Here is a 14,654-nt window from a genome sequence, read left to right on the forward strand (position 1 = left end):
CACCTGGAATTATCTGGGCACCTTACTGCTCTGTCAAGCAACATTAAATGTTAAGTTACAGTAGAAAATGACTCTCATCATTTGCTGTTGCTCACACAGCCAATCTTACAGTGTATACAGGGACTGTCATTTGTGCACTTTGACCCTGTTTGATTCCCAGGTGGGTATTTTTTTTTGGTTAATCCGTGCAAAGCTTGCTGGAACATTGTGCTTGCTGTTCTGAACAACTAAGTACCCTCTTTTATTTTTTCTTTTTTTTTTTCTCCGTTTACTTTTCCCTGAACTACCTAACAGGAACTTTACAGCACCACCTGCTGCTTACTTTTCAGTAGAGCAGTGTTATCTCAGAAATAACCCTCCTACCATATGAAGCATTTAGAACCGGGTGAAAGAGCAGCAGAAAAAACTGGAGGGGAGGGCGAGGGAAACTAAGAAGGAAGTACAAACACCCTCCTGAAAGTAAATTATGAACAATATAGAATATTATATAGAAATTATGAACAATATAGAATAAAATGAAACTGTTGTTATAGGTGAGTGGCAATTTTTAACTAAATGTAGCATTTGCCAGTTGCAGTTTATGAAAGAAATTAGTGGAGAGAAGTTACTGCAGCTAAAGTTAGTGCCCAGCAACAGGGCAGTATTACAAATGTTTCGTAGGTGCTGGTGTCAGGTGGACAGAACAAATATTCATGTATTTTTAATTCTTTATAGATTATTTAATAATTCCATAGCGTACAGCAAATAGTTGAAAGCAAGAGAAATTTAAGTAACATTTTCTTATAGAAAAATCTACAAACAAGTTTACAAATATACTCTTAAAAATCCCTCACAAATGACGGCAGTTTTCAATTCACTTACAAGTCGAGACACTCATCAACACGGGGGTTTCTGACCTCCTGACTTAAAGCCTTGCTTTGGGTTTGCCTATTTTCAATTTTCTATCTTATATATGCAACAGGAGCATACACATCTTTAGTCCATCTAAAAGAAAGAGAAGCAATCAGAATTTCTCATTATCCAGTACTGGAAGTTAAAAAAAAAAAAAACACTTATTAAAAAACAGCATCTGTCTTCCAGGAAATTTAATCTTTCTTAAGACATTAAGCATTTAGATCACTATTTTTTCAGCCTCAAAGCACAGGCATAGAAAATAGCAATCCCACATACGAGTGACAACAAATCCACCCCCAGACATCTCCGGACAGTTAATAAACTTTTATTTATGTTAATAAGAAAACAGTAAAAACCTGTAGCATAAAAAGTCTACTGAATATAATAAACCAACGCGAAATTCCTCTCATTTGAAACAGAAGCATCTACACATCTTGATGCTGAAAAGACCTATTGAGTGACTCTCTGCATCTGGACGATGGCAATGAAACCCAGAATTACAAAACTGATATATAAGCATGTCATTGCTTTAAAAACTTGCCAGGTATGCTCAGTGTAAACGAGCAATCGTATATTACTAACTGCACATTGGCACATTCCACAGTAAAGCATCCACATGAATTGAAGATGTTAGCTATACAGCAACCATTGCAACAACGCAGAAAAGAATTTTCCAACACGTAACCAGACAGTTCTACAACCCAGTTCTCTCTCGGCCCTTAGTCTTCCAGCAGATAGTTTGGGTTGACAACCAGGTATGGATCTTCATCAAAAGTCTCCTCTTCTCTGGATCCTCTCAGTCCTGACTGGGACAGTTCAATCAGGATGTGGTCCTGCAACAGACAAAAATTGCTATTCAAACAAGAATAAGAAAGGTTTGTTTGTACTTTTTGAAAGGCATCTCCTGTTTAAACTGGTAGCACCTCTTACTGATGAATTATTCAACCTCTTTCACTGTGAACTCTAACAGGTCCCTAATCTTAACAGCTGCATTCAGTGGAAATCTCTTACACAGTGTATGCTTTCAGGGAACACTTCAGTCTACTGGTTTTGTACCTTTAACAATGAGAAGTTTTTCAAATTTCCGTACTTTTTCCTCCAAACTGTTCTAGATAGATAGCTTTAAGTCACAGGGGCACTAAGGTGTTGTTTGCATTTCTATATCCTAATATGTAACCTAACACTACAGAACTACGGAAAAATACCACTTACACTTCCATAGGGACATAACATGGCACTTTGAAGTTTTACTTATACACATCTCTAATTTATTTCACTGTTTTCTCTAGAACTATTTTTAACAGATATTAAACAGAGAAGGCATTTATACTGCATCAGCCAGTAACATGGAAGCACAAAACACATTTCTCAAATTAGCAGTGCATTCTATTACAAATGAACCATTGCACTACATGAGTTAAAATACTTTTTCACTATCCACACGTCTATACATACATAATGTGTAAGTCGGTGAATGACTCTCTCTATGATCTTCTTTTTATTTATTAGTTCTTCTTCAGATTCTATTTCAGATTCAATTTCCTTCAGATACCAATTAATAAGTTCACTCTTCTTTAATGCTGAATCATCCTCTTCTGCAAAGAAAATGATTTGTATGAACAGCAGCAGTAAGATACCATTCAAGCCGTAAGAGAAAAGGATTTACATGTTAACATTTATTATGCTGAAGAGAGAGATGTGCAAGAGCCCATCAGACTTTCTTCCGTTTCTTAAATCAGCATGTCTTCTGGCAACACAACACAGGGTCTCCCATCTTTTTAATAAACAAATTCTCACCTTCTTCTGCTTTCCTGAGGTGCAGCACCAGGAGATTAGAAATCCGTCGGTACTCAGAGAAGCCCAGTCTAAGAGATGCTTTGGGGGCAGCATCCTTGTTCATGTCCTCAGGATGGCCGTTGATCCCATTCACAAGACCATTGACCCCAGCTGGAGCTGCTGCCTCACCTGTTCAGACACACGCCCAGGTTTAAATCTGCAACGTCTTTTAACTGTTTCGTACTTCGAGTGACTGAAAAGTTTTGTATTGGCCAACCAGGTGAGTGAACCCACAAGGAGGCTGAAGAAGTAAGAGAGTTAAGAACAGGAGTCAAGACTCCTAGACCTCATTAGATGAGAAATAATGGAGAAACTGAGGAGAAGCATATGCCCAACAAGGTAAGCTCTAAAGGAGGGAAGTACTTCCCCATTTGAAAAAATTCTCTACAATTAATTCACCATTGGCTCCATCTTGGTCCTCTTGATCCTCCATTTGTTGTTCATCCTCCTGGTCTAAATTAATGTCGGGAGTCTCGACTCTAATGATAGACTTATTTAAAAGCCTGAAAGCTTCCTTCACATGTTTTGGGTGAACCTGGGGAAGATTTGGGAAATACACATATTAAACAGGCACGGTGGCTCTTCTAGTGTTAAAAGTTTTTTTCCCTAAAGCGCCAGAAACTCACCCCTGACTCTGACAAAGGGTCTTTCTACCAATCCCACCTGATTAATCCTGAACAGTAAAGAATCTGCAAATCAAATTATATCCCGCTACAAGTACTTTGACTTCACACCAGGTTACAGAGGGAATTAGCAGTCTGATGAATCTTTCAGGCTTTAGCGATCACATGGAGTTGATATAATTTTGACTTAAGCCAAGAACATTTTGAAGACAGATTGGTGGAGGAGCAAGAAACATGAAAGAACTGGGTCTGAACAGAAACAATATGAAAAAAAAAATAGTTAATGAAGAGTCTCCTCCAGAATTGAAAAGCAAAAACTGGAAAAATCACCTCTATCTGAGCCATAAGCTAAAAGCTATTTGTTTCTTTACAAGCTGAGTTTAATTAAAAAAACCGCAATGGGTGCCCTTCTTACTCAACCACTGAGCAACTTTCTATCACTGCATGTGTCACATAATCCCTAGACAACACATCAAGAAGCCTGCTGAGTTTTAAAGCAGGGACTAGACGGCTAATAGTCATACTGCAGTTCATAGTCAATACAGATTTCAACACTGGTTGATGTGAGGAGGAGTTCAGATCGCAAACACAAGTACTATTAGAGAGGTTCAGATACTTTGATGAACTTTGTCTTTTTAGACTGCAGATGAAGAGAGCTGTGAGAAATTACAAACTATGCCAGATGAGGAGAGCATGGCTGATACCAATGGATGATTGTTCTTCCTGTTTGTCACAATTTAACAGGTAACAAGCTCAGAGTGCTGACGCAATTGTAATGCAAAAACATGCATGTTCTCAGTTTGGACCAGCTGATCTCAGTTTACAAGACATGCCTTAAAACCAGTATTTCTGGCATACAAATTCAAACTGCGTACGACCACATCACAGGTGAAAATGTGATCCACACTCTCCTCCTCACCCCCAGGGTTTAAATATGTACAATACCATAGTCAAATAGCAACATTTATATTAACATTTATACAAACTTTTATCCAAAACCTGATACCTCATCACAGCAGTGCATCCGGGCCATGGCTTCCGACAGCCGGATCATGCTTTCCAACTGTCGCACCGTGATTCTCCAGGACGACTTTGTCACTCCAGAGCCATCACGCTGCCGTAGTCGTTTATACTGCTCCACTATGAAGTCCTCAGACTCTTTAGATATCTTTGTGACACAGACAGTACAACAGGTTGCCATGTTAAAGTATAAAAGTTTACGTTTCTTGCATTAGATTGGCAGTTTCCAGACTCTTCTGCACTGGCTACTGCTTTTGTCTGAAATATTCTATGCTCTAAACATACTACACATCAATACAATGACAATCATTTTATGCTAAAATGATATTGTAATAATGATTATGGTAACAATGATATTACAATAAGTACACTGATGCATCTATTATTTTACAGCAGATTTTTGATAATTTCTATTTTTCTGTTCCACTGACTTGCTTCTGGGCATAATTCATGTCTGTCTCTACTAGATCGTTCTACGCTTATTTACCTTTCAATCTGCATGCAAACACACACAAGCATACACTTGACATAGTAACACCAAGTACACCTCTGTGTATGTGCTTTTTAACCTGAGTCTATCTGCACGTATACAGATACAACCAGGAAAGCAATCTCCCCACCACATGGAAATGGGAGTTTTCAAAATTTGTGAAGAAGGGTGTTCTCTCCTTCAATTTGAGAAGAACTACGTTAGAAGTACTCAAAAATCTTATACACAGCCCACCCAAGCTGCTGTTTGCATAGACAACAAAAATTTGTACTTAGAGCAGCTTCTCATGTTCCGTATTTTATCACAAAAAAAGCAAGGAAACATTGAGGAACAATACCCTCTTAAAATAGAGACAAACAAACTGATTGAGCAGTAAGTCAATAAAATACAGAAATCTCTGCAGCAGTCCTGCTGGACAACCCATGCCCCTGAAGCATGAGAAAGCTATGAAACGACCCCTCATTTGCCCTAGACAGAGGTTACGAAGTGTCACCAAAGCAATTAAGACTACGGATTATAATATAGTCTCAGCTGGGCTGGTTGGGGTTCTGGAGTTCAAAAGAAAGAGTACATGGCTCCAAAATATGCTATATTTCTAGATAATAATTGAATTTACAGCTCCTTTCTTAAGACAACACTACATTAAGTGTCTTTGCATTTGCCAGAAAAAACCTCCTCATGCAGAACAACTTGGACAATAAAGTAGAATTACCTTTGGTTTAAACTGTCTTGCAAACAGCAGATACCTTCTGATATCATCTAATGAATAGACACGGTCAACAGATTCTTCTATTCTGGAATGCAGATCCACTATGCGTCTGGCAATGGCGTAATCTGTAACCTGGGATATAATTGCTCTGTCAGACCACTTTCACACCAGCCAAATATTAAAACAACAGCTGTATTCTTCCTTCCCATCCCTTTTATTCCTCGTGGCAGAAAAAGTCTTTCCAGAAGCCAAACACTCTGCCAGAAGATCCAGGAGAGCGCCCTGGAGGTTTTTAACACAAGGGAACATAGCAGAAAAGGGATAAAAGGCAGTTTTAGGATTTATAACCCCTCGGAACTCTCCGAGGTTACAAGTTAGCAACAGAACAGGCAGAGAACAGCACTTGACAGTGTGGGAACTGCTTTCCTTCTTTTCAGCCTACTCTGTCTCTGTCATCAGTCCCTTCTCAAACAGATAATCACTCTGAGCAAAACAGCGGAGAGAACATCCCCGAACCAAGATTAATCTCTGTATCTCGTGTGTTCCCAAGGCAAACGGCACACAGACAGGTGGTAGCAGTCTCAGCCTTAGTGACCGGCCATTTGTAAAAATGACTAATGGTGTTAAGTCTGCAGGTCAAATCACTACAAGATGAAAAGGTGTCCTTGTATTCAGCAGAGCGCGTTCGAATTTGTACTGCCAACTTTTGACTTCGCAGACAGAGAAGAAAAGCAGAAGCAACACACTCTTATGAGATTAGCTTCACCTAAATTTTCAGAGGGTCACCAAGATGGTCAGAGGGCAAAAGCAGAGAGGCTGAAAGAGCTGGGTCTGTTCAGCATGAAAAGAAAGCAACTGCCTCACTGGTGAGTACAGATGTGGTGGAGCCAGATTATTCTTAGAAGTACAGACTGACAAGAAAAGAGGCAATGTACGCAAACTGAATAATGAGAAATTCTGATTAGATATGAAAGTTAATATTTTTTCTAAACACATAAGAGTTGACAAACATTGCGGTAGCGGCCTAGAGCGGCTGCTGCAGAATCTTCATCCTTGGAAATATTCAAAACTCACCAGGTCAAGGTCTTCACAACCTGTTCTCAATTATCTGCTTTGAGTGAGGTTAGACTAGAGACTTCCAGAGGTCTTTTCTGACATAAATTATTCTATAATTCCTTAAAATTACCTCATTACATTCATCCACAAGGATGAAGAAGAGATCAAAGCGAGACATGATGGGAGCTGACAGGTTTATATTCTGTTTCAGGGACTTGGATCTGTCATAGCGCCCACCAACTGGGTTTGCTGCAGCCAAAATGGAGGTCCTGGCATTCAGAGTAGCCTAAAATAAAAAAAATAAAAGTTATATCAGTGACCACTTGCTAAACCAACTCATGCAATTCAAATGGGTCAGTATAACATCTTTTAGATGGAGTTTCAATGAGGTATTAAAACAATCACTCCTCAAGAGGGCACAAATGCTTTTAACCAGTCCTTTCTAACCAGGTATCTGTCCCAAAAAACAGTTTGATGTATCAATATTTTAACGTTGCCACACTCTTGCCAACAATTCTGAAACAAGCCCTTGAAACAGCTTTTCACAACACCCTGTTTTTAACAGTGCATATACACAGTTTACTTCTACAAATACACATAAATCTGTATCCTCTTTTGGGGGTTACTTCAAGGTTAGGATTTTCGCGTTTTCTGTTTCCTACCCACTAGTATGTCTTTTTTCATTTCAGTATAATTTCTAATCCTTTCTGGTTATGTGGCACAAGAACTGTTCTCTCTCCTGCCACAGTGAGGCAGCTGCGGAGCTGACAGGAAAATCCGTCAGCTGATGCTGGATCAGTACACGCAACAAACAGGTGATGACAGAGACTACAGAGCCAGAGGAACGCGTGAGCTACCTTTACTCCTGCCTTCGTAATGGATATAGTCTGCTGCTCCATCGCTTCATGAATGGCTACTTGATCCCGCATATCCATCTTGTCAAACTCATCAATGCAGCAAACCCCCTGCAGCGGAACAACAAAAGGTAATAAGTTACCCAAATTAAATCGCTTTTGGAAAAAAAAAGCATCGTTAAAGCAATTTGGGGATCTTGGTCATTAATCAAAATCATTTTGGGGATGCAGGAATCTCTAGTTCCTGGACTCACATTGTCTGCCAGCATCAGTGCTCCAGCTTCAATGACAAATTCATGAGACTCTTCATCTTTTACCACAGCCGCTGTCAGGCCAGCAGCGCTGGAGGCTTTGCCGCTGGTGTACACAGCACGAGGACTGAACTCATCCACGTGCCTACGGAGAGAAATAGCCATGAGGAATTGTGTTGCACAAACTTAAAAAGTCAGATTAAAACCTGCAGAAAGCAGGTAACTGTAACGCAGTGCTGCTTTCCGCCTCTCAGGCCAGGAATTGTCTCTTCCTTGAGGAAGTAATTAACATTTAGGCAGGCCCTGCCACCTCTATCGATGTTTGAGCAAGACTTGGAAATGAATCCTTGTCTAACTGCTGTCTGTCACAGGGGTGTTATTCACTCGTGGCTACACCAGCAGAAAAAACAGCCCAGATTTCCTCCCACGAGTTTTCTGCTGACCTGACGAGCTGACACAGCTTCTCGTGGGTCAGGTAAATGTCAGCGCGAGGGAACAAATGGCTTCATAGCAGGGAGCAGCGGGACTGGCGACCAGCAGCCTCAGGCAGCTTTTGGGGCCCCTTTGCATTGCTGAGTTGTGGTGTATGCTGCAAGGACCTCAGCTTCATAATGAACAATGCAGCATAATAAAATAAAACCACATTAAACAGAATTTCAAATAAAAAAGCATTAGGATGTAGCATAAACCATAATTACTTAATAATTATTTTCCAGAGTGAATATTTCTTCAAAATGTTGGGACCTACCAATTCAGACTAAGCTAAAAATAGAAAAAGAAATATTTAATATATCTCTGATTTTTTTAAGATGTGCAGTAACTCTTGTATTTTTAATAATCAATGTCTTTTGAAAATATTTGGAAACCCACACTTTCATGACTACCTAACCAACAAAAAAAGACTTAATTCATTCTTTGTTATAACCGCGGGGGCCTGTTGAGTTTACTTCGGCCCTATTCAAATAATTCAACCACATCCAAACAATTCCTGGAAAATGTGCTCAAAAATGTTACTTCCCTCTCCTCTGTTTAATGTAGAAAAGGCAGAGTACACATTTCTAGCTCTAGTCACACTGGACAATATTTAAATACTGAATTTTAAAGGGATGCTTACTTCAGAAATTGACTCTTGGCTGTACTTGGATCACCAACAACACAAACGTTGATGTCCCCACGCAATGAAGTGCCTTCTGAAGTGGTCTTAGGGACTCCTCCAAAAAGCATCAGCAGGACCCCACGTTTCACTTCGTCATTACCTGCCCCAGAAAAGACACTCAACTAAAAATCCGAAGAAAACACCACATTTTTCCTTTTTTAAAAAAAATTTCAGCCCACTAGAATTTCGGAGCATTTGGGCACGTCCGTTCAGAATTTACCTATTTGCTAAACATCCACTAAAATTGCTTTTGTGTGCTCAATACAGTTTCAGGGAACAATGACTCAGAAAGTGGCCAAATTCCTTTATGGTCTCTAGTGGCTCAGAATATGGAGCAAATTCACCTGATAAAACTTTTCAGACATAACCAACATAAGTCCTGAAATTACCTCTGAGCCAGAAACAACTGCAACATATAGACACACACATACACAACAGCATACAAATGTTTGGAACCCTTAAATCTTTTGAAGGACACCCATAAAAAATAAAGCTTATATCCAGCCATCAAATGTAGGGTTTAGCAGCAGATCACCCAATAGCAAACAAGATAAATCTTCCTTCTCTGAGGCAACAACTGGACTCTTACCATGGATAGTGGGGAAGAGGCTGGTACACAGATTATGGTAAAGGTTCTTATCTTGGCTCATTTCAAACACCTTTTCCCACTCTTTCACAGACATTTGGTTTTTAATGCTTTCCGCAGTTTGTTCTTCATCTCGGAGCTCTTTTCCACCAAACTAAACAAAGGAAATTAAATAAAAATAAGAATGTGGCCACTAGTGAATGTGAGTACTGCAGACAGGAGGTTGCACAAACTTGCTCTGCAAGCTGAGTGGGAGGAACACATTCAGAAAAGCTGACTGTAGGCTATGGGAGCTCAGCACATTATCCTTTAAAAACCAATAGAGAAATTCCTAGAGGGGAAAAAAATAAAAACAAATCAATGGAATCTGACTTCAGTTAGTGAGAAAAACCCAGGAGAGATGCTTGTCCAGAGATAAAAAAGAGTATGGCTTAATTTGGCTAAAACTTGTAAGAATTCTTCGTTAACTGGAATTCACAAGGTCTCTTATTGCTCTGGAATGAGGCAGGAAATTTCTACACACAGAAAATAACAGACACTATTTTTATCCTACGTGACAGTGAAGCTGATAGCAGAATTATGGATTAAAATATTGTACTATGCTAAAACCCCGCCATATTCAGTATGACTTATTATGTTGTAGTGAAATCCCAAGATGTTATGTGATAAACCAGAGGGAACAAGAAGGATCACTGTTTTCCCCGTGACAACATGAAGCAATAGGATTTCCTGGAGGAAAAAGAAATGCTGGAGAAATAGATGAAAGCTGAATGGAAATAAATGGACCGTTTAGCTCTTTAGAATAAATTTATAACATTGTTAAATAACCACATCTGCGAAAAGTGCTATGAACAATAAAGACAAGGAAAAAAACTTGCTGTATAAATGCAATCAGAATATACAGAGAGTCAAATGCACAGGGAGGTGGTATATATACAGATTTAAACCGTTACCCGTTCCTGCTCCCTAATTTGAGGTAAAACCACAGAGAGCAGAAATCATCAACACCTTTAAATCTACCTTCTCTCCAAACTCACCCGTGGATTTGTTGGTGCGACATAACACGCTAGAAAGACCAGCTTATACGACAGCTCTCTGACTCCCAGGGCGCGAAGTCCTCGGATGCCTTCGGTTTCATAGCCCTCTGTGCCGCTCACCCGCGAGCCGGTTTCTGCGCGCACCCCTGCCATCAGACCCACAGTCAGAACAGCAGGTCCCGCGGCAAGCAGGAGGGACACATCGCTTGGGTCACAGCAACAAACCTGGTGTTGAGAGCTGGGACACGTCGGGCACGACAATCAGCGACCCCGTGAAGTCGCATTTGTCGCCTGCCTGAGCAGACTCCACTGCTTCTGCGCGCAAGATGACTTCCACGCTGCGAGGGATGCTGCCACGCGGCAGCTCGGCCTGCGTCTCCTGAATGCGAACCTGGGGGGAGAGAACATTTAGTGCTTAGCGGATGTCACCAAATTTGAAATTGCTTCATAGAATCACAGAAGTCTTCAATTGGAAGGGACCCACAAGGATCATCGAGTTCAACTCCTGTCCCTGCGCAGGACAACCCCACAGGTCACACAGTGTGTCTGAGGGTGTTGTCCAGTCTCTTCTTGAACACTGTCAGGTTGGGGCCATGACACCTCCCTGGGGAGCCTGTTCCAGTGTCCTGTACCCTCTGGGTGAAGAACCTTTTCCTCATGTCCAACCTGAACCTCCCCTGGCACATCCTCCTGCCATTCCCTCGGGTTCTGTCATCAGTCACTAAAGAGAAGAATTTGGCACCTGCTCCTCCTCCTCCTCCTGTGATGAAGCTGTAACCACCATGAGGTCTCCCCCCAGCCTCCTCCAGGCTGAACAAACCAAGTGACTTCAGCCGCTCCCCATATAGCTTCCCCTCCAAACCCTTCACCAACTTCATCACCCTCTTCTGGACACTCTCTAGCAGCTTAGTATCTTTTTTATCCCGTGGCGCCCAGAACTGCACACAGTGCTCCAGGTGAGGCTGCACCAGTGCAAAGCAGAGCTTAAGGTAAGCTCCTCATAAATATAGGAAGTAGCATTTGGTTGCTGCCATCTGTATCAGTCATGAAATTCCTCTTACAATAAGGCACATAACCAAAAATCCCTTTACTAATTAGTATCTCAGAGGAGTCTTGGAGAAACTTAAGAGGATTCCCAGGGGTCGCAATGACAATTCTGAGGGCTAGGAAAAGCAGCTTGAAAAGTCCAGTTACTGTGACTGACACAAAATATTATTGCAGGATGTGAAGTGCTGGGGATTTGGCAGAGTAAATCAATCTGGAAGAGCAAAATGCTGTAGATACTAAAGACACCTCTTTTCATACTCATATAGAACAACTATGCATGATGTACCTGCAACACAAGACTAACGATGGCCCAAATATGTGGGTTTTCAGTGGCTTTTTAGACAATAAATCTCATGCAACAAAACTGCTTTGATACTATTCATAATTTTCCATGCTTAAACAAAAGACATCCATTGAAATAAAATATTTGCAGAAATTCCAGCACCTTTTCTTGATGTTGGCAGAACCAAAATTAAGTGTCTTCAACGTGTATCAGTACAAAAAACACCCTTCAACTACAATAGGACCATCATGGTTTGTCACCATCCCCCAACCTCCCCACTGTACCTTTTGGAAATCAACAAATCTTGATTTGTTTGTGTCCAGCAGGAATCTCCTTCTATTGGCACAGACCGGGTTCCTGCAGATGTTCGGCTGTGTGTATTTAAATTGCTGTTCCACATCTTTATTCACGGTCTGGCAGTCGAGGCACAGGAAGGTTCCACTCACGAGCTCAGGATGGACGGGGTGGGTACGTACCACCTGCCCACTGATACGCATCAATGACCCAATTTTTGCTGATGTCAGCTCTCGAATCCTGTTTAAAACAGAAATTCATATGGATTAAATTCTGAAAATGAGTCGATATTTTTAAGCCCAGGGTGCTGCCCAAGTACTAGGATGCAACATAGTTTCATTCAGTCTGTGACTAAAGAACAGTTGTAACAGACAAAGAAACAATGTTACTAGAATATTTTCACATTTGATGATTTTCCATAAACTTTTTGATTAATATCAAAGGTCAAACCAATGCAAAAGTTACTTCACTGATACTTCAAAAGCTCTCAATATTTTTTTAAATTAGAGAAGTTACCTTCATCATATTCCACAAAAAAAAGTAAGTATCTGAGCATGATTCACAAATGAAAAACTGTTTCAGAACAAATCCAGCACAAGATTGGGCAACTTCTTTACAATTGATAGGTTAAACTATACATTTCATGCTGTATAACCGAGACATTTTCAGTATGCTTTGATGCTTTTTTCCAGTAGTAAAAATGCGCAAGTTTCTGGAATTAATAATCATCTTACTTGTGTCTGGTAGGCAGATCTTGGAATGCAACATAAAAGTCCTTGTTCGAAGGAACATTTCCATGGTCTCTAGCAAACGTCTTTACTGCACGGCAGAGGTAAGGGTAAACCCTGAAATACAGAAAACAAGTTAAAATGATACAGAAGCTATCGAAATGCCTTCTTTGCTTTAGACTACGTCAAAGGCTTGTATCATACATTTCCAGGTTCTGTTTTATACTGGCATATTAGATAAGAACACACAAAACTTAACCTAAATATGACATTACTGCATAATAATACCATTTGCTTTATTGTCTGGACTTTTTCAACATACTTTTTAAAGTCTCATATGACAATTTTATCCTTATATTAAGAAGTGGACACTAAAAATAAGCTACTGGCTCAATAAAATATTTTCAGAGCAAGAAGTTCTAGAGTTTACTCTGTATTACTGTACCAACCATCTCCTTCTTTACTGGAACAAATGCAATTGCTTAGTTAACTCATGATTTCCAGACAGGCAAAATGAGTAATTATGAATAGTTTAGAGAGATATGTTTTGATCTAGGAAAAAAACCAAACAAACCAAACCAACTTCTTAAATGTAAGTGGTTTGGGGACACAGAAAGCATATAAACTTCTCTCTGGTCAGGGAGACTGAGGGCCTGAGACCGCAGCGTTGCACAGCTCCCAGGTAATCTCTACGTTTTACCTGTAAAATTCCTCCTGAATAGTGGTAGAGAGCTGCTGATTGAACTGCTCCAAATCCGCAAAGCTGACAATCAACGTGTTCCGCTCCGGCCGAATCAGTTCTTCAGCATCGCGCAAATATTTGACCTCCCCGTCGCTGTTCTGGAACCTGAAAGTGATTCAGGGAAACGTTTCACAGTCACCATCCCTGGAGGGGTTTAAAAGGCATTTAGACAAGGTTCTTAGGGACATGGTTTAGTGCCAGAGTTAGGTTATGGTTGGACTCGATGATCCTGAGGGTCTCTTTCAACTGAAATGATTCTATATCAGGCAGCAACTGAATAGTTTGGAACTCAGTAGAGGAGAAACAAAGGCTGGCACATGTTAAGGAGTGTGCAAGAGAATGACAGTGACCCACAGTCCCTTGCAAACGTCTTTTCCAACAACAGTTCTCCCTCCATCCCCATGTTACACGCGTTCTACAAACAGCCCAGCACAGGCTCACTGGATCTGCATTTCACACAGGGTTTTACTTATGCTTTAACAATAACTGCACCAGCAAAACGGGTTTTGTTTTGCGCTCCTCAGGGCCATGTTGTTTCCCTCTTGCCACAGAAAGGTCCCTCGGGAGACAAAACGTAGGCAGTCAAAAGCATTAAGGTCTAACAACCAAGGCGCAAAAGGGATTCTTAACGCGGTCGTCACAAAACTTTGTTAAAAGGGACAAAATGCAGCTAAAAACGTCCCGTCCGAAGCTCTCTGGGGAGGATTTTGCACGGCGCTCCCTCAGCGGCCCAGACGACGAGAGCTTTCCTGACAGAAACAGGGGAGACCAGAGAGACAGCCCCTGACAGGATCTCGGCCTCGCCAAATGGCGGCCCCTCCGTGAGGCGCCCTCCCGCGGCCCCCCGCCTCTGACGGGCCTGCCCCCCCGCCGCCGGGCCCGGCCCCTCTCACTCACTCCTCTAAGAAGTCCTGGAACAACTTCTGGCACTTCTCGGCCACCTCATCGCGGAGCTGCTGGTGCTGCTGCGTGCCCCCCGCGGCCCCCGCCGCCACCGCCAGATCCATCCCGTCCGCCGCTGCTGCTGCTCTCCCGGCCCGGCCCCACG

General features: G+C 41.4%; 1 protein-coding gene across 1 annotated transcript; it reads right to left on the bottom strand.

Annotated features, from left to right (window-relative positions):
• Positions 1 to 1,203: 1,203 nt before the first annotated feature.
• On the bottom strand, positions 1,204 to 14,654 carry MCM6 (minichromosome maintenance complex component 6). Its single transcript, XM_082056649.1, has 17 exons — positions 14,504 to 14,654; positions 13,565 to 13,711; positions 12,871 to 12,981; positions 12,127 to 12,376; positions 10,738 to 10,903; positions 10,513 to 10,658; positions 9,479 to 9,629; positions 8,848 to 8,989; positions 7,737 to 7,878; positions 7,486 to 7,593; positions 6,759 to 6,914; positions 5,576 to 5,704; positions 4,360 to 4,521; positions 3,130 to 3,265; positions 2,692 to 2,859; positions 2,350 to 2,489; positions 1,204 to 1,727 (listed from the first exon to the last, which is right to left on the bottom strand). Exons 1-17 carry the CDS (start codon positions 14,611 to 14,613, stop codon positions 1,614 to 1,616), a joined length of 2,478 nt encoding a protein of 825 aa, XP_081912775.1. The 5' UTR covers positions 14,614 to 14,654; the 3' UTR covers positions 1,204 to 1,613.

This window comes from Streptopelia decaocto (assembly GCF_964273445.1).
Source record: "Streptopelia decaocto genome assembly, chromosome: 6".
NCBI lineage: Eukaryota > Metazoa > Chordata > Aves > Columbiformes > Columbidae > Streptopelia > Streptopelia decaocto.